At 43.0% G+C, this 20435-nt stretch overlaps 1 protein-coding gene across 4 annotated transcripts; it reads left to right on the forward strand.

Annotated features, from left to right (window-relative positions):
• The first annotated feature begins 360 nt into the window (after nt 1-360).
• On the forward strand, nt 361-19978 carry slc44a4 (solute carrier family 44 member 4). Of its 4 annotated transcripts, none has more exons than XM_023809768.2 (23): nt 361-524; nt 6892-6940; nt 7091-7164; nt 7513-7591; nt 7819-7918; nt 8834-8965; nt 9392-9452; nt 10031-10145; nt 12455-12472; nt 13410-13493; nt 13803-13915; nt 14016-14138; nt 14443-14542; nt 14844-14936; nt 15127-15229; nt 15829-16088; nt 16172-16266; nt 16598-16701; nt 17899-17972; nt 18075-18145; nt 18330-18424; nt 18639-18723; nt 19335-19978. In XM_023809768.2, the coding sequence occupies exons 3-23, from the start codon at nt 7125-7127 to the stop codon at nt 19433-19435; spliced, it is 2046 nt and encodes a 681-aa protein (XP_023665536.1). In that variant the 5' UTR covers nt 361-524; nt 6892-6940; nt 7091-7124; the 3' UTR covers nt 19436-19978. The 4 variants fall into 4 exon arrangements, with proteins under 4 accessions (XP_023665536.1, XP_023665535.1, XP_023665532.1 ...); XM_023809767.1 differs by lacking the exon at nt 361-524 and adding an exon at nt 1670-1930; XM_023809764.2 differs by lacking the exon at nt 361-524 and adding an exon at nt 1959-2754.
• The last annotated feature ends 457 nt before the right edge of the window (nt 19979-20435 follow it).

Raw genomic sequence — 20435 nt, forward strand, 5'->3', positions numbered from 1 at the left:
TTGGTATGTCCAATTCACTTTAAGTGGTCAGAGTGTTTTGAGGGTGTGTAATTCAGTTCAATATTATTTATATAGCACTTATAATAAAGAGCATTGTCACGACACTTCACAAAATCCTGGGCCTGAGGTAACAATGACATAAAACCCAGAAGGAAACATTGCGAGGAACCAGACTCCACAGGGATGTTGTCCTCTGGCCACTACTGGGAGTATAAGTTTACATAATTGAGTCCAAGGTAATTTCAAACAGATAGTGAGATAGCACCGGTTGGCGGTTGGCGCAGGGAGGATGCTCTGTTTGTATCCAGAGCTCTGATTGGTTAAGCTGAGAAATGGGGCGGGGATATGTAACGTCCCTTAAGTGCGTAACAAACGACGAACAACATCGGCCAGCAGGAGGAGTGCTAAAACGAAATTGTGGCGGGTCTAGTTATACCAGCATAACTGGGAAGGAGAGGCGTAGGAACACAGACAATTAGAATCCCTTAATCAGGCCCCATGCAAAGCAGGAGTGAGCACTGACGGTACGTTTCAGCCAAAGTCACACTGTTCCTCACCCAGCTTGACACTTAATAGTATTACCCAATCTAGGGATGAGTAACTGCCGTAACATACTGGCCCTATAAGACAAAATGTTTTTGTCTAGTATTAAAATTGATAGTGAGCCCGAAAACCCGCACGTTTTCTAAGGGAATGGGGAGGTCTCACTGCGAGGGGGATTCTGTGAAATTTGCCGCCCCGGGGGGAATTTCTCGGTAAACTGTTGCGAATTTTGCGTGATCGTGTTATCAAATGGGTCCTACTCCGCTACTGCGTTTGCTGTAAGCCCATACAACAACCTGCATTCTGAAGTAGCCTTTCTAGGAACGAATGGATAACTTGGCTCTAGCGAGCGAAACAAGCTTGGGTCCTGTGGAGTAAGTACTGAGCTTAAAATCAATACCAAACTTAACAAAAAGCTGACATGCATGAGGCTGGGAATAACAAGATCAAGTGTCCTCGTTTAGTAATCTCCGGCTGCAGCATTCTGCACCAACTAAAGCCTGTTTAAAGAGCCAGAAAGATGTCCACAAAGTTTGCATTGCCAAGTTAATACCAGCTAGCCCCGCTCTGGAAAATGACATCCAAAATAGCTACAACGTAAGAGAACACCTGTGTCAACTAAGTTCTCCTCTGGCCACTCCTAATGCGTTTAAATGTGTTATAATAAAGCAGGGGAGTGACTAGTTTGTTTCCTGTTTAAGGGCCTCTACCGAAATATTTTAAGGAAGTATGACAATAATTGCTGCCGTGCTACGGAATGAGATGCTTACTGCTAAGTACATTTGATAATAAAGCAGGGTTGCCAGCTCTCACGCAAGAAATCTTACGGCAAATATATATTATTCTATCATAAACCTAACATTAGCTAAATCAAAGGCGTTGCAAACGCTACAGGATATTTAAAAGGTAATAAATATGTTACATACATGTAAATGGGTGTACATTCGTGTGCAGACTTATCTCGAACTGAAAATCTCACGCCAGCCAGCTGACCAAAGTTGGCAACCCTGTGAAGGACTTTAGGGGGTGTGTCGCGTCGCTAGGTGGCGATGACGTCACGCCAATTAGGGTGGGGTTACCGGTGGGGCGTGTCGCGTCAGGTGCGCGTCTCCTGCAGGTACAGCGGTGACGGAACCGCCTAGATACAGTCCGCGCGAGATTGACGCTGCAAGCTGCTGCTTCGGGAAACGTGTTTGGCTTGTTTGTTTTTCGGGTTTTGTGCACCTTTCGTTGTTACATTAAAGCGGAAATATTTTAAAAGTATCATTTGGAAATGTTAAAGCCATAAAAACACTGTGGCCATAATCGAAAACTAAATTAAAAAGGAAATTTTAAAAATAAAACTTAGAGATGGGTAAAAAATCAGGGGAAGGCGACCCGCATTATGGTAAGTGCGCTGTGTGAAATTTTATTGAAATATTACTAAAACATCTTTTAATTTTCGTAATATTTTAATTGTTAATTGTTTACTAAAGCAGTTAAAATATAAATCTAAGCATGATGTGCAGTGGTGTGCAGTATTTTTGTTCAAAACGTAAGTATTGTAACCGTTATCCCGTTAATTTGGTTGTCAGTAGTGGCTTGTCGATCGTTAACCCTAAAGCCATCTTTTTAAAAGTCGCGGCCTTTAAATTCTTTGTAGTATTGTATAGACGGGCACTTCACATAATAAATACTTACATACCATAGCTGTTTGAATTAATGGAACTGTTTACATTGCCCGCTTTCCTGTATTATTGTTTGTCTATAATATTGTTTTATTCTCTGAGCTCTTGGTGCATTAGGTAATTTTCATGTTGTTTTTGTTACTAATTTTTGTTGTTTGTTTGGATCCGTTTTGACGTCAAATATACTACATAGAACCACTCTACTTTTAAGATTGTTGGTTTTTTTAGAGTGATGTTACATTTTCGCGTTTTGTAGTAAGTTATATAAATATGGAAAATATTTGTTATGATTTTATAAGGTGGTCAGATACATTATTGCAGACGAAAACGCTAATTTCAATGAATGCTATAAACAGACCCATAAAATTATACATTATAAATCCTGGCCTGTTCATGTGTCAGTAATGTTGAACCATTTAGATAAATATAATACTTTTATCTTTCTTGTTTTTATCTTGATAAGCTTAAGTAGGAAGACTATATGAAATGATAGTTTTACAATTGTGTTGTATCCTGATACTTAATATTTTCAAGCTTTTCATCAGTATGTATTATCGATTTTATACTCTTGGTTACAAGATCTTTCCTTTACGCTGTTAAATGCAAAGGAATCTAGTTTTGCAGCATCAAATAGTCTGTGTGTGTGTGTGTTTGTGGTTGTGCTTATCAGCCTGGTCTGACTACTTTTCATAAAACCATCATGTAAATTGAAAATTAGGGACAAGTCATTCAGCTCCTCCTTTTAATTGGATGTTTGGCTTAGAAATGATATTAAAATTGTATGTAATAGCTGTCTCAAAGAAATCAAAGAGGTTTGACTTACTAACTCACAAATTCCATACCCTCACAGTGCTTTTTGACAGAACCATATTTGAACTGCTTTTTTAATAATTCATTACAATAATTACCTCATTATTCCTTTGACGTGAGTTTAAGCCGTTTACAACTACATGCAATTTTTTCTTATGACTGCAGGAATACAGTGTCATGGCATGTATGTAAAATCATTTCTGTAATGGTACCTGGCCATTTGGTTACTATAGCGCCTGACATCATCTGGAAAAGAGGCACAGCCTCCCAGACTGAACCTTATGGCAGCTCTGCAGCCTGTACCTCTGAGAAATTAAATATTGTTTTCTGTCTGATAGGGTGGTTTCATTTTAGAATAGACTTTTCCACATGGGTATGAAACTTTTTTTTGTAATTTTCTGTCCAGTATTACTGGTTATTTGATGTAGGAATGTAGTAGATTTGTTGTATACTGAATTGAAGGTTGCACCAGGAAGTGTTCCTGAAATGTGTCCCGAAGTTTCACGCTCCATTTACAATTTGGTTTATGCGGCAGTTAAGAGAGAGGAAGGTCTATTTGTCTCCACTGTTGCCCTGGCTTTACTTTTGCCTGTTGGGCGAAACGTGTAGTTTTCTGTGTCGTGTGTAGTTGTCTGGATGGTGTAGTTTTCTGTGTTGTGTGTAGTTGTCTGGATGGTGTAGTTTTCTGTGTCGTGTGTAGTTGTCTGGATGGTGACTGCCCTGGAGATCTGTAGTGATCCCAGCATTAGTTAAGGAGAATTTGCACCCTTTTTATGTCCCTCAACCCTCTGCATTTCTCTGTATATGTTATTTGATGGTTCTGCCTGTCACTCCAATACACAGTCCTTCATCTCAGATATGACAAAGTGTCACCAAGGAGTGTTATAGAATTTATCAGAAATACATCAAATTCACGCCTTCATCGGTTTAATATTAAGCTTGTTGTGTATTTAATATATTTTTTAACATTATTATTTTGTTTCTTTTACCTTTTCAATTTCGCTAGACGTCTTGATATTTATTAACCAGTTTTTATATATCAGTTCATTTATCTATCTTTTTAATACATGTATGTGTATGTCACATTTTATTTGGTTCCTATCTTTATAAGAATAGTGATTGACAGACCCTAGCTCTTGCCATGAGAGAGCTGTAGATGCTTAAACTTCCATATTGCTCCCTACCTTCTTGTATTTCTGGGTTGCTGTCCTTTTTACAGCTCCAGATTGTGAGGCTGTCCCTCGTTCAGAATCACGTAAGGAAAATGGCTGTACTGTTGAGTAACACGGCTAAATATTCCAGTAGTTTACTGGTTGCAGAATGTACACCTGTAAATATTGGTTTTCTGTTTGCCTATTCTGAATACTTTGATCTAACTCTGCAGTGCCCTGAATCAACATACATTTTGGGAGCAGCGAAAAGAATTTTACTTTTTTGTTTACTCAGGGTGGAGGGTGTTTTACCCAGATGAGTAAAGACTGATGCATTACGGGGACTTGTATGTTTTCTTTTAAATGGTACCTTGAAAGCAGCTAGCATCCTTAAAAAGCCTGTAGTAGACAGATGGTTTTGCCAGGTTCGTCTTGGTTTTGTCCATTTCCTTGTTTGTTGTGCTGTTTGGTTTTGCCAGGTTCGTCTTGGTTTTGTCCATTTCCTTGTTTGTTGTGCTGTTTGGTTTTGGGATGTTCGTCTTGGTTTTGTCCATTTCCTTGTTTGTTGTGCTGTTTGGTTTTGGGATGTTCGTCTTGGTTTTGTCCATTTCCTTGTTTGTCGTGCTGTTTGGTTTTGGGAGGTTGCTGCATTTAGTGTTATTTGATCTGCTGGGAATTCTGGGATACAATGGCAGCATATTTCATAGTGTGTGTGTTTGTGTTCTGATACCCGATGTTCTAGTTAGAAGAGTCAAGAGAATTAGCAGACAGGTGCTTCAGGTTTAATTGTTGTCTCATGACTTTGGGTCTGTGACACTGTCTGTAATTCGTTAACTGGAAATCACATTTAACGAGGGACAAAGACCAGTGAAGACTGCATTGCTCCTTGTCTTTTACATCATACACCCGCTGAGTGGGCAGCTTAAACTGCCCCTACTCCTGTTTTCAGTGAAGCAGAGCTGCACACGGAACCTTGCGTTTTATGGCTGGGTGGGGTGGTTCCCCCGGTCGGGCCTGTCAGAAGTTTACCGGTATCTTACCTGTCAGAAATTCATCAGTATATTATCTTTCAGAAATTCCAAGCACTTCCTGATTGTGCATACGCACATCCAGAATGACTTCCTGTCAGAATCGGGACTTTTATTTACATACACTAATGTTTTTTGCATATTTGCAGGGTTTGCTAGTCCAGACCTGGCTTCTGAATACTGTTGACTTAGAAATGTACCTGGATGTCTAATCCATGGAAAGACTCCATTTTGGTATTAAACTCCAAACCCTTGAGGTGGCTTTTAGGATCGTGTGAGACGGCATGAAGGTCATGGAGACTCACCGTCATAGTCAATTTGTTTTTTGTATTAAGGGTTTTAATGCTGATGAACATCATAGAGTTCAAGCATCCATGACATCTCTAATCGCTCTGAAAATGGCACGAGGACATCATTCTAGAAATCAGTGCCCGAAATGTAGCTTGACTGGTTGGTGTTTGTTGGGGTGCATTGTCACTCTCCTGTCTCACCCTGAAATCCCTCTCTGATGTTTAGCTCTACTTCTGTCTCTTACAGTACCACTCAATTATTTACATTTGCATGACATTAAAGTTTTGTTGTTTAGCCTACATACCTGGTTTATCAGGGTTGAGTAGCATCCAATTTTAATGCAGCATTTTAAACTCTTTTAATATTCAGACTAAAGTTAATATTTAATGTACAGTCTAAAATTAAGTTTGATAAACTAGCCACGGTGTTTGAATGAAAGATGCACATGCGATAGGCTTTTGTGTTTTTTCCCGACTTTCTACAAATGGAACAAGATCTTTATGAATGTTATCAGAATCTTTTATTTGATTTAGCTTTTTATCCCTGTCAGGAAAAAAGAAGTGCTCAAAAACGCTTTCCTACTTGTATAACTACTCTTAATTAGTTAATGACTTTGAACCGCTGACTTATTAACTCAAGAAATACAATCAGACCCTTTTCCTAGTCGTTTTTTTGTGTGTGTGTGTGTGTGGGGGGGGGGCTTCAGGCATTTCTCTGTGTCATTTGGAATAATTCATCCATTTTCTGTACCAGTTATGCAGTTCAAGGTCACAGTGATGGTGCAGTATGGGGGTAATTTGATGCAGTGGAAGTTTTGATCTCACACGTAAATGTGGCCAGTGAAACCGACTTACCTGCAGAAGTCACCCAGGGTTGGCTGATGGTCTCCTGTTACTGTCATATTTACGCCTTGGAAGATGTCATAAGTGAGTGGCTGTTGACTTTGAACTTTGGCCTGATATATTTCCTGGTGATGCAGTGAAAGTGTTTCCATAAACAAGTTTAAATATGAAGATGCACCAAAGGGTTGATGGGCCTGGCCCATTACCGGAAGTATCCTTTAACTGTGTTACCTGAAATTGTGTAATTGGCATGGAGTTGAAACAATCCCCCGTGTAAAAGTACACAAAGAGCCAGTGTCCACTGATGACCTCTCCCTGCACTTCCTCCGTCTTTAGAATCAAATCAGATTCAAATGTCCTGCCTAACCCTGCTCTCACCACTGTTTGCCATGCTTTGCTGATGTTTCAGAGCCATTGTCGCAGACCTCTCACTTGACTGTCAGTGGATTTTCCATTTTGAGCACAAGAATGCTGCAGTCTCAACTTCACATCTGAGCGGGGACAAAGGTTAAAGTTCACAAACTGAAGTGACAGGCTTACTAAAATGTGTTTATTTCAGGGGAGCCTGTCCAATTTGACCCTACCTTTAATGGCCCTTTACGGAATCGGTATGTATCATCAGCCTTTTATGCTCTTGGTTAGAAGATCTTTCCTTTACGCCGTTAAATGCAAAGGAATCTAGTTTTGCAGCATCAAATAGTCTGTGTGTGTGTTTGTGGTTGTGCTTATCAGCCTGGTCTGACTCTCCTCTCTTTCAGGAGCTGCACAGATATCATCTGCTGTGTCCTCTTCATGGCTTTCATTATCGGGTACATAGTCGTGGGGATTCTGGGTAAGGCATCTCTCTGTTCCCTCCCACCCGCAGCGCACACTCGTCATCTCATGCACCTGTGACTTTTGCCTCTTCCCCATGTCTGCCCACACCAATCAGATTCCTTTCAATGACATCACACGTTTGGCTTTAGGTGACTGCAATGTTAAGGTCAAACCCCTGTGAGGATATTGTATATAAAAGAACCGCTGTGTCAGGAACACACTGTCCCACGTTAAAACAAAAAGCATCAAATGCTTCCTCATTCATCAATCCTGACAGCGTTTAGATTGAAGGCTGTCAGTAATTACCTAAGATAATTTATATTATTTACTTATGTTTAATCCCTTGTTTCCTCCCCTTTACGAGCCTGGGTCTATGGAGATCCCCGACAAGTCCTCTACCCTCGAAATTCTACTGGAATGTTCTGTGGGATTGGACTGAACATGTGAGGCGTCATTTTTCTAATCTTGATGAGTTTCTGTTGAAACACCTGACTGTCTAAAAGGCTTCCGAGTCTGGGAGGTGCCACTTCTGTATGTTTGCTTGTCCCCTCCACTCCCATTATGCTGGTGTATCCATACCATAAATAAGAAGCAAATTGTTGGCAGTAAAATGCAGCACCTCAGATACTGAGATCCCTTGGTTTTTATTTTTTCCCCCGGTGGCCTGCAGGGACAAGCCGAGCGTCTTCTACTTTGACCTGCTGAAGTGCGCTACGGCTACCAACATCATGGCGGCCGCACTCAACGGGTTACAGTGTCCCACCACGCAGGTGAGGCCTCTCGCCTCGCTGGCAGCGCCCTGCCTCACGGGCGAGACTTCGCACTCATGGGCAAAGCCACAACATGTCGAACTCCATGCCAATGTCAAGTTTCCAGAAAACAATGAAGCTGAATGATCTGAATACAAATTGACGAAAAACCAAATAAAGACAATGGGTGTTTCTCAATACCAAGAACGCAAAGACCGTACTTGTGGTCTTGACAAGACCAGTCTTGCTAACTTGCCTCCCAAGAATGAACTTGGAGACCAATAAATCATGGGATTGGTCTGGTTTAGCGAGGATGCAGCTGATGTAGCCTTGATATTTTGGGCAGGACAGGAATGAAATCTGGGTTTTTACTGTCCTCTGTACGTCTGTTCTTGAGGATTGGATCTGGTCTTCGGCAATGGAAGATAACGTACAAGAGATACACAAGAACATACAGTCAAGTACGCATATTAAACACCCCAAGTTAAGCATTAATGAAAGTTGTCCAAACAAAAATTTTCCTTTTCCATCATCATCGCAATGTGCGTATCCACAATACAACATCGCAATTGTCGGCATTGTTTTATGTCCGTTAACTCAACTCACGCCAACACCACTGTCTTACTTGAAATGCTCTATTGGTAGATGCCAAGTTCTCCTCGGTTATAGTTTATCGTAACTTAATATATATTTTTTTTGTTGTATAAAGATTACAATATTACTCTTGGAAGTTTCATATTGCAATGTGATATCGCACAGTCCTAACAGAACGTTAAGGGTTAATCCTCATAGCTGAGCCTACAGCTTACATATTAAGCAGGAAAAGGTAAATGCTGCGTAAAGTCCCTGACAGAAGGTGCTGTTTTATTTTAATCTGTAGTGTATCCACCTGGTTTATGGTCCACATTTGACCCCCAAATCTCTTCCACGATGCAGGTGTGCGTCCAGCAGTGTCCCAGTCGGTTCTGGCTGCTGTCACCGCGGGCTTATGCCCCAGGAGCCAAACCCAAAGACCACTTTGAACAACAGTACTGTGTCCCCTCTATCAACCTGACCAGTACCACGCTGGTGTGTTTTATCCCAATCTTGCACTTCAGTCTGTGTCTGCAGGCTATATATGTGTCTATAACATCCACAAATTAGTCAGGTTGGCACAGTTGATGATGTAATCTTTGCTGGCGTGGCCTGTATGTTTAAATTTAAAAACAATGACTAATCTAGTGACACCTTGCGTCTCAATGAAAGTACACGGAACCCTAACACACAAAACACCATGAAGCGTAACTGGTTCCTGGTCTTCATCGGGGAGTCACATGTTGGTTAAACATCAGAAGCTTAGGAATTAATCCCCCCCCGTGCTGCCCCAGTACACCAGTAAAATGTAGAGTGACAGCGAGCTGTAATTAAAGGGGGTCTTTGTTTCAGTTAGACGTGAAAGAGTGAGACGGGATCTTTCTGGGATATTTTATCTGTATTCCGTCTCATCCCCCCCAGTCTGTCCAAGACATCATCAATCGGGAGCTTTGCCCGGTCTTCTATACGCCAACCACCTCTGGTAAGGGGCTTTTTAAATAAATTAGTGCCGTATAGCTTCCGTGACTCATTTGTGACCTTGACACTGATTTCGGTACAAGGTCCTTTTTTCAAAAGGTGCTTCTATCTTGTTTCCTGCGATCCTGCTGGCTGATTTCATGGGATCAGTGGCATCGCTTTCCTGTGGGCACGCCCCTGCCATGTACCTTCACCGCCTGTGACGTTCTGCGGTTGACAAATGCCCGGTGTCACTCCCTTCTATATTCTGTTACCTGACGCCCGGTGCAGCCACCAGACAGGCAGAGAAACAGGTTTTTTTTCCAGTTAGTCCACTGTGTGCTTCCCAGCTTGATCTAATTCAGAGTTAACAATCAGTGTAACTCGGCTATAATCTGCTTTACCGAATCCACTTGTCTTTTCCTTTTCTGTCACACCAGGGATTCCCGTTTTCCTTCCCATTTCCCAGTTTGCTTGTTTCTGTCTCCATGGCTGTATTCCCAGCCTGTCCCCTTGTGTTCTTGATACTTGTCATGATAGTTTTGTTCTTCCAGTTGCCCTAGTGAAGCGATTAGGTATTAACCCCTTTGTGACCTCACGCAGCGCTGGGGAGATGTTTGCCCAGTGTCGGTTCGTTGGACAACATCCCCTCCAACTTCACGCTGCCTGGGATGAGCTCAGCGAACGACACGGCTAATGCTATCAAAAATGCCACAAGGTACGCCAGGATACCCGCTGCATGACGCCTGCGCCAAACTGCCAGAGTGGGTAGTAACATAAACATGAAATGTATACAGTTGTGTTCAAAATAATAGCGGTGTGTCTAAAAAAGTGAATAAAGCTGAAAATTCTTATAATAGTTTGTATTTCCATACAAGCAAATGCATTGGGAACACTACAAATTCTATTCCAAATCAAAACTAGAAGAGAAATTCATCACATTTGTGTTATTCCTTTTCAGAAAGTGAAGGAAATGGAATATTAGGCTGTTCAAAAAATAGCAGTGTCCATATTCTTCTTTACAAACTCAAAGATTCACTGTATGAACTGAAAAATGTTTTAAGATTTTTTTTTCCTTTGAATCATTGAACTAATATTTAGTTGTATAACCACTATTTCTGAGAATTGCTGCACATCTGTTGTATGGAGTCGACCAACTTCTGGCACCTGTGAACAGGTATTCCAGCCAAGGATGATTGCACTACATTTCTTGGTTTTGCCTCAGAAACAGCATTTTTGATGTTACCCCACAAGTTTTCTATTGGATTAAGGTCCGAGGATTGAACAGGCTACTCCATAACGTCAATCTTGTTGGTCTGGAACCAAGATGTTGCTCGTTTACTGGTGTGTTTGTGGTCGTTGTCTTGTTGAAACACCCATTTCAAGGGCGTTTCCTCTTTGGCATAAGGCAACATGACCTCTTCAAATATTTTGAGGTATTCAAACTGATCCATGATCCCTGGTATGCGATAAATAGGCCCGACACCATATCACAGTATGAGAAACATCCCCATAACATGATGCTTGCACCACCATGCTTCACTGTCTTCACAGTGTACTGTGGCTTGATTTCAGTGTTTGGGGGTCATTTGACAAACTGTCTGCGGTCACTAGACCCAAAAAGAACAATCTCAGTCCACAAAATGTTGCGGCGTTTCTCTTTAGGCCAGTCAATGTGTTCTTTGGCAGATTGTAACCTCTTCAGCACGTGTGTTTTTTTCAGCAATGGGATTTTGCGGGGGCTTCTTGCCAATAGCTTGGCTTCACATAGGCGTCTTCTAATTGTAACAGTACTCACAGGAAACTTTAGACCATCTTTGATCTTCCTGGAGCTGATCATTGGTTGAGTCTTTGCCAATTTTGCTATTCTTTGATCCATTCGAATGGTAGTTTTTCGTTTTCTTCCACGTCTTTTAGGGTTTGGTTGCCATTTTAAAGCATTAGCAATCATTTTAGCTGAGCAGCCTATCATTTTATGCACTTCTTTATATGTTTTCCCCTCTCCAATCAACTTTTTATTCAAGGTACGCTGTTCTTCTGAACAATGTCTGGAACGACCCATTTTACTCAGAATTTCAGAGAGAAATGCACTATAACCAGCATGTACAACATTTGCTGCCTTCATTCCTTAAATAAGGCCTATAATTGGCACCTGGTTTTTCACAGAACGAATGACCTCACTAATTGAACTTCACACTGCTATTTTTTTTAACACGCCCCTTTCAAGTAATGATTCTGTTACACATAATCAGCAGCATGCATGTCATGACTGTTGGGTCTGTTGGTATTCCATTACTCTACTACACCTACTAGTAAATTATTTGCCATGTAGAAATATAATTTCTACCAAAAACAGTGATTGATCAGGTTAGTGATGTTGGACTGCTGTTATTTTGAACACAACTGTACGCACAGAGAGAGGTGCGGTGTTTTTCATACCCCTGAGCTTCATAACTGGAATGATTAACCAACCGTTTATACAGGGATTCCTAATCAAGTCTTTTGGGGTAAGTAATTTTCAGGGCACGGTTTTGTGGTACAGTCTAGGCTTGGGGTGGCGTAACATTAGGCCTCTGTGCCCGTAATCAGAAGGTCCTGGTTAGAACCCTCTCGTCTCCACTGGGTTCTTGAGTGGGGCCCTTAACCCCCACAAAATGCTCCAAGGACACCAGTCAAACTGCTGAGCTCATGCTCAGACCCCTAGCTACGCTCTCGACGAGATATATTCAGTATGTACACCGAGGAGCCAAAACATCATGACCACCCGCATGTGAAGCGAATAATGTGGACGACCTAGTAAAAACGATGCGTGTCAACGATATATTAGATGGTCATCAGTGCGTATATATATATGTGTGTGTGTCTCAGAGAGCATGATGGGATATGCAAAATCTGAAGCATTCCAATGTACCTGTACATGTACAAATGGCACATGAAAGGATCATCACAGCTTTTCACAGGCCCAGTGTTCGGTTTGTCCACTGCGTCTAACTGCCTTTCTCCTCCCCCCCACCCCCACACTCCCAGTCAAGGAACACTAACTACGTGAGTCGCTGTGACGCCACCGTGCCGCGTTTTCGGCCACTAGTCTTTAGCCCTAGTGCTTGCATGTTCGCTCTTTTAGCCATTATTTAGCAAAGTCTGTCCAGGTCATTTAAGGTGCGTTAAATCTCACTGTGCGATACCTGTTGGTGCTGCTGTTTGAGTGGGTTGTCTAAGTGCCGGAAAGATTGTGTCCAAGCCTCCATGTTTTCCATTGGCCAGCACTGTGCCCACAACGTCCAATCCAGTGCATGTCTGGTTGCCCGTATCACTGCATGTCAGAGCCAATGAAATTGATCCCATGTTAAATATTTTCTCTGCATTATTACTCTGATTCTCAAGGCCTTTAAAACACACCTTGAGTTTATACACACATATGCCATTATCTTGTACTAATTAAGTGGTTAAGAAAAACAAATATTTAATATATATAATCAGAACACTAGATTCTTAAATAGTATTTAATATTAAATGATGTATTAAATACTTCAGAATTTGGAATTGCAGGTTGGGATGGGTGGTGTTCCAGACGCAGCTGTTTTACTGTGACCATGCTGGCTGCGCTGACTCTGAAGAGTCTCCTTCCCAGACTCGGGGATCTGCTGCATGTCCAGTGGACAGAATGACCTCTGGGATGCATTGAATAGAGTTAAACACGTGCAGGACGTGTCTATTGCCTGGCATGACCCAAGGCACCCAGGCAAGCTAGTGCGTTATGGGGGGTGAGACTCAGTCTGTCTGCATGCTCTGTGCTAACCTCAGTCTTCGTCCCAGATGCTCAGCTGCGTAGGTTTTGTGTGCCTAGAAAACTAACCGCTGTCTGTTTCTCTTCCTCACCCTGTGGATGTGTCTCTTGTCGGCTTTTTTCCGGCTTCTCTTCAGCTGCATACTGTGCAGTGCTAAAAGTATGTATCTTCATTTGTCTCTCCCTCCTTGCCAGCGACGTGGTGAATGGATTCAATGCCAAGGACATCGGAGTTCGAATCTTCGAAGATTTCGCCTCGTCGTGGTATTGGATTCTTATGTGAGTTACTTTTGTTTCAGAAAGGACAGGGCTAGTTCGACACTGCCCCCTGGTGGGGAATAAATATAACTGCAGTGTAAACCAAACAGCCGGGTGCAAATACAAATGTCAGTTTTATGAGTATCACCTCTCACTCTCATCCAGAATTGCTTTAATTTTATTTCTTAGTTCAGATTATACGAGGTAATTCTGCACATAAATACCAAGTGGAAGACCTGTACTTGGCTATTAAAATGTCATCTTCACTGCTTTGTCCTCACCGTGTCGCAGCACCTCGTCACACATGCTTGTCTGTTCTCCTCCTGACAGCGGCCTTCTGATAGCCATGCTGCTAAGTCTGCTCTTCCTCCTGCTGCTGAGATTCACGGCACCAGTGCTTGTCTGGGTCCTCATAGTGGGAGTCCTGGCAGCAGATGCGTACGGTGGGTCCCGTTTGGTTATAGCCGGAAGCTGCTCGTGCGAGCGCTCACTGGTCATGTGGGTGTATCCCTGACGTGCCTCACGGTTGTCCTGCCGTTACAGGAATTTGGCATTGCTACTGGGAGTATAACAACTACAAAAACTCCAACACGACCATCAACACTATCGGCTTCACCACCAACTTCTCCGCTTACCTGCAAGTCAAAGAGACGTGGCTTGCATTCAGTAAGTCTGCTTGGCTGTGCGGGTCCTAGTCTTTGTGCGTGGTTCTGCTACCCCACAAAATCCTTCTGTTTTGTTTTTGTTCGTTCATTCATTCATTCATTCATTCATTCATTCATCCATTTATTTATTTAATTGGCCTGCAGTACATCGTACAGCACCTCAAGGTTTTTGGTATCTGTGTCTTGTATATCAATACTCTAGGTAATGATTGTTCATCACCCTGCTTGATAGGTGTAGGTACTGGATTAAAGCGTCGTCTGTTGCCATGGTAACACACTTGTCTTTCTCCATCGGCCCCCTCTAGTGATCATCCTCTGTGTGGTGGAGGCCATCCTGCTTCTGATCCTCCTTTTCCTGCGAAAAAGGATCCTAATCGCTATCGCCCTCATCCAGGAGGCTAGCAAGTAGGCCCCCCCATTCCCCAACCATCATTTCAGTGACAATTACCCCCCCACGGTCCAGTCCCATAATGAATGATCCGCATGTCTGCAGGTGCTCACACACAATGCCTGTTTTTAGTACCTGAAAACATTGGCAAGAATCATTTTAATATGTACGTATGGCTAAAGTCCAAGTTTCCTGGTGTGGTTTCTTTGTATGTAACATTTTGCTGTTCGGCTCGTATAAACAAATGCAGGTCTCGCAGTTGAGGAAATCATGTGATGTCAGGTGCGAGATTTTGATGGTGCTTTTTCTCGTCCCCAGGGCGGTGGGTCACATGATGTCCACGCTGGTCTACCCGCTCGTCACCTTTGCGTTGCTGCTTATCTGCGTCGCCTACTGGGGAATCACTGCTCTGTATCCTCTCAGTGAAGAGTTTTGATTGTCGGGGCTCCTCCTCCAATCGTGTGGAGGGGTTGAGCCACTGAGTACCCGCTTCCATTGCTGTTTGTGTGTGTGTTTGCTGCTTGTGCCGAAGTGTGTGTCTGTGTGCGAAAGCTGCACGGCACGGCGGACTGAGTTATCCCTCCTGATCCAGTGTCTGCAGATACCTGGCCACGTCTGGGCCCCCCATCTACAACGTAGTGGCCCTCAATGCCTCCGCTCCTGGCTGTGGGTCCATCAGAGGCAACCAGACCTGTGACCCTCTGGTATATCTTCTAAATTTCCAGTTTACATCCAAACTGTGGAACATTTAAGTTTTACTATTGCTGAACACAGTGTTTCCAAACCCGGTTCTTGGGGACCCCAGTTAGTCCACGTTTTTTTTCCTGCCAGAAGCTGGGAGTGAGCAAGAATGTGGGATTTTAATTTTTATACTAGTATGGCTCCCATTAAATAAATAATTTATTTCTATAAAAACACTGAAATCCATCCTCCCATCTTCCAGCCCCCAATCTAAGGAGCCAATTTAATTTTAGTGGGAAGTTACAGAATCAGTTATATCTTCCCATGCCTGTCCTCAGGGGCCCAGCTAAAAATTCTAGGCCCCCAGAGAAAATGTTACCTTGCCGACCCCCCCCCCCCCCCCCTCTCCCAACTTAGGTTGGCAGTTTCACGCTGCAGAAATTCTGATCCCAAGTATATATAATTTGCCAGGTGGGGGTACCTTGGTAGATTGTGCAGAGCGGGTTCTCCACAGTAGGTTTTGGGATTTCTATAAAGTGCTGCCCCCCCTGAATCTGCCAGCGTACCCATGTCCCTCTGATGCCCCTGTCTCTCAACAACCTCTTTTCTCTGTTCTCCTCAGTCCTTCAACTCGTCGCTCTACTCGCCCTGCTCCTCCGCCCAGTGTATCTTCATCAAATACAACAACGAGGGTCTTTTCCAGAGAAACATGTTCAACCTGCAGATCTACAACGTGCTGGGGCTGCTCTGGTGCGTCAACTTCGTCATCGCCCTGGGCCAGTGCTCGCTGGCGGGGGCCTTCGCCTCCTACTACTGGGCGTTCAGCAAGCCGGCCGACATCCCCGCCTTCCCACTTTGCCAGGCTTTCTTCCGGACCCTGCAGTAAGATCCGTCCCACATCTCCCCACTCCACGTCCAGGCTGAGGTCACCAGCAGAGTAAAAAAGCCCTAATGCTTTTCTGTAGGTACCATGTGGGCTCTCTGGCCTTCGGCGCCCTGATCCTGACGCTGGTCCAGTTTATCCGGGTAGTTCTGGAGTACATTGACCACAAGTTCAGAGGTACAACAATTTCCTCCCACGTACTTCCTGCAAGTTCTTCTGGATTCCAATCTTACCAAGAATTAAAATAAATTTAAATGTCTTTGTTTGCATTTACCGTTATTTTATAATGTACTGGTGTACTGGTACGGACCTCCAGTGTATGCAGTACTAAGGTTTTTCTGCAGTGACGTGATGTGTTTTGTCATTAACGAACTCCTGTGTCTAGTTGCATTCAGTCTTTATATACAGGCTTAACTTGTTGCTGTGTCAGTGCAGTGCTGCTGTCATCACCCAGTATGAGTGTACTAACCTGCGTCACTGTCTCCATGGAAACCTCGTGTCACTGCAGAGGTCCAAAACCCCTGTGCACGCTTCATAATGTGCTGCCTGAAGTGCTGCTTCTGGTGCCTGGAGAAGTTCATCAAGTTCCTTAACAGGAATGCCTACATCATGGTCAGTGTTGCCTGAGAAACGGAGGTCATGCCACCAATGGGGGTGGGGGGTAGGTTACTGAAAGGCTTTGATCCCTCTGGGATCCTCTCCACTTTGCTTACAGGCTGAGGAGGGTGGAGGATGCCACTGCTGCATTGCTCCATCAACATTTAGAGGGTCTTAAAACATTGTGAAACCTTTGCATTCAATACTATCCAGCCCCATATTTTAGCCAGGAAACTTGAGATTTTAGGCTGGATTTTAATATTGTTGGTTGGATTTTGGATTTTATGACCAGTCGAATGTAGAGGTTGAGTGTGAACAATAATTCTACAGATTGGTTAGTATCGTCAAACGTGGTCACCTCACGGCTGCATCTTCTCATCACTGTTTTATTTCATATACAAGCGATTGTTACAGCTACTATGACCATTCTGTCATAATGAGTCTTTTGAGTAAAAATGACCCATTGAATGGTCAAGTGACCGATTTTGCTAAAGGATGCTTTCTTACAACTCAAGGTTAAAAAGACAAAACAAATGACAATTGGATTTAGTCTAAATAAAAACATTTCCCAGCTGCAACAGATCAGCATCTCAGGTAGAAAGTGTGGGACAGTTCTTGACAATCCCCATTAAACGCCCTAATTACAAATCTTTTATTCAATCTGGTATCTTTTACTCTGTCTATAACCCTTAAGGCAGAGAATCAGCATAGCAAACGTGCATTGACCAGGATTGTTAATGTGGCTCGTAAAATAACAGGAAGTACACAGGTAGGGTTACTGGAACTCTTCTGTAGGCAGGTCTTGCGTAAAGCCCAGTCTCTCCTTAGATCATAACTCATCCATTGCGTCAGGCATAGGTACCCTTCCTTCCGCAACTCCTTTTAAATGCTTTTTCGTCTGTTTAGCTATTAAGCTTTTAAATTGTGCCTAGATAAGGCTTACAAGTATTATGAATTTTATTTGTTATTCATATATTTGTATGTATTGAATGTATTTTGTACTTTTTGGGATTTCTGCAACCAAATTGCCTTCAGGGAAGTGAATAAAATGAGCTTGACTTGTTTGTGTACAAATGTAACCTAATCATTTTAGTGCCTCAATTACTGAGCGAGCAAATTATTATTGGAGTCAGTTTATCTGTTTGTTAGTGATCTCCGGAGTATTTTATCTACATAACAGTGTTATCATGGCAGCTCTTGTTTGATTAACAGATTGCCATATATGGGAAAAACTTCTGCGTTTCAGCCAAAAACGCTTTCAAGCTTTTGATGAGGAACATAGTGAGGTGAGTCGACTCGTTTTTCTTCTCATATTTAACCTGATCTAATTTCAGAGCTTCCAGATGAGTCCGTGTGTGTTATGCTGTATGTGTGTGGATCATTAACAGGGTGGTGGTCCTGGACAAAGTGACAGACATCCTCTTGTTCTTCGGGAAGCTCTTAGTGGTTGGGGGAGTCGGTAAGACCTCAACTATCTGAAACGCATCAATTTTCCGACTGCTTTTAATGGGGATTTTCCATAACTCATTCAAAAACGAGGTGACTTGTTGTTGATACCAGAGTGTGTGTTTTTTTTTCTGCCCATATTTTTCCTCCTTTTCCAAGAAACTTGCTCTCAGAAGATCTTTTCCCCTCTTCCTCAGGTGTCCTGGCATTATTCTTTTTCTCTGGCCGCATACAGCTGCCTGGTAACACATTCCAGGCTGGAGTGCTCAACTACTATTGGGTGCCCATTATTGTGAGTTTGACCATTGAGAATCCTCCTGTCTTCCATTTGATATCTATTATACCTATTTTATACCCTTTTGCCTCCCCTACACCATCACCATGATAATTAGATGGATACTGGATGCGATTTGAAGAAATTCCCCAATGCCTATAAACCAGGATCCAGCCCACCCCATATCTGCCCTGTCTTGATCACCCTCCCCCAACCCCCCCTGTCGTTGCAGACGGTGGCAGTTGGGGCGTACCTCATCGCTCACGGATTCTTCAGCGTCTACAGCATGTGTGTGGACACGCTGTTCCTCTGCTTCCGTGAGTACCAGCACATACTTTGTACTGGATCCATGTCACTAGGGGGATGTACTAACGGCCCTCTTCCATATCATGGGAGGAGCTTAGTGACAAAACTGTCCAATCAGCAGCGGGATGGATAGTCACCAGCTTTATACTTGCATGACGCAGCTGCTCTCCTTCAGTGTAGTTTGACCTTTTGTCACTGCTCACAATTGGGTTGAAGCCCAGGGGCCTGAAGATTTGTTGGTTAGTCCAATTTAAGGTCCCCCAGTATAAATGTACTTTATCTTCGTCCACTTACATTCCGCCTAGATTACCTTAAATCCAACAAGTTATCCTGCTAACCCAAAAATCTAGCTTTACAATACAGGCCCCGGGTGCATTTCTGTTTTGTAACTGGTGGACCTACAGTCATCTGCCTACCTCCAAAATCAAGGGCTGCAATTCATCAACGGAGCCTTCTTGGCTGTTTTAATTAACAGCCCCTCTGGTTTAGAAACTCATGTACGGAAGGGCATGTCCAGGATCAGGGTCAAGGAAGAAATTGCTGAAGTTAAAAGCCAATGGAGAGGCAGTGTGAGCATGGTGTACGTTATTGTTTAATATTCCCGGTCTTCCCGTCTGTTCAGTGGAAGACCTAGAGCGAAATGATGGATCGGCTCAGAAGCCATACTACATGTCTAAGAATCTGATGAAGATCCTCGGCAAGAAGAACCAAGTGAAGAAATGATGACAGACCTTTGCTTTTATCATAACTCTTGTTTTAGTCGCATTCCAGAGGCTGGTGTCTGCCTTTTACTTTTTTACCCTCCTGTTACCGTTCCCATCTCCCGCCTCTGCAAGGTCATGTTTACACAACACAAATGCGTGTTTGCACTTTAACCAGCTTTAATGGTTTGATCGCCATGTTTCATGGGTTGGGACGCGCGTGTGTTAGGATCGTGTCCCTGGTTGTCATGTGAAGACACCCACATACCAAGGCCTCGCTTCCGTGTCGTGTTGAATCATCCACAAGGCCACAAAAATGATTGTAATAGTCATTTATCACATCAGGTAACTTTTACATTTTTTAAAAAAATTCTTAATAGTTTTCAGTTTTGTCAAAGAGTTAACCTGAGAACCTTAAAACTACTCAGAATCATTTCAAATGTATTTTGACAATTTTACATGCCATCTGTGAAATCTTTTTAAAAATGTACAATCAAAACTATGACTGGTGATGGAGACCTTTGGTATAAATATTATTTATTAAATTAAAAGTAGTTCAATACAATTTTAATGTCATTTTTTTTGTTCTCCATGTTTCCTTTTGAAAGTCTTTTCCCCCAAAATCCCCATTTAAAAGAATTGCGAGGAACTGGATATCAGGGTGAAAAAAAACTGTAAAATGTGAATTTTAAATAGGGCTGCTAGTGAACCTGGCTGACGTTGTGTTATCTGGAGCCTATCCTGAAGGCTACAGGTACAAGGCAGGGGACAACTTAGGATGGGGTGCCAACCCACTGCAGGGCACACTGACACACCATACACACACTCACTCACACACCATTCACTCTTCACACTCACACATGTTTTGGGCTTGGTGGTGGGGGGGGCAGAGGGAGAGACTGGAGTACCCAGAGGAAACCCCACAATGACATGGGGAGAACATGATGCAAGCTCTACCCACATGGAGCCCTGGTCCCCGAGGTGAGGTGACAGCACTAACCACTCCGCCACCATATGAATAG

The sequence above is a fragment of the Paramormyrops kingsleyae genome, chromosome 23 (genome assembly GCF_048594095.1).
Source record: "Paramormyrops kingsleyae isolate MSU_618 chromosome 23, PKINGS_0.4, whole genome shotgun sequence".
NCBI lineage: Eukaryota > Metazoa > Chordata > Actinopteri > Osteoglossiformes > Mormyridae > Paramormyrops > Paramormyrops kingsleyae.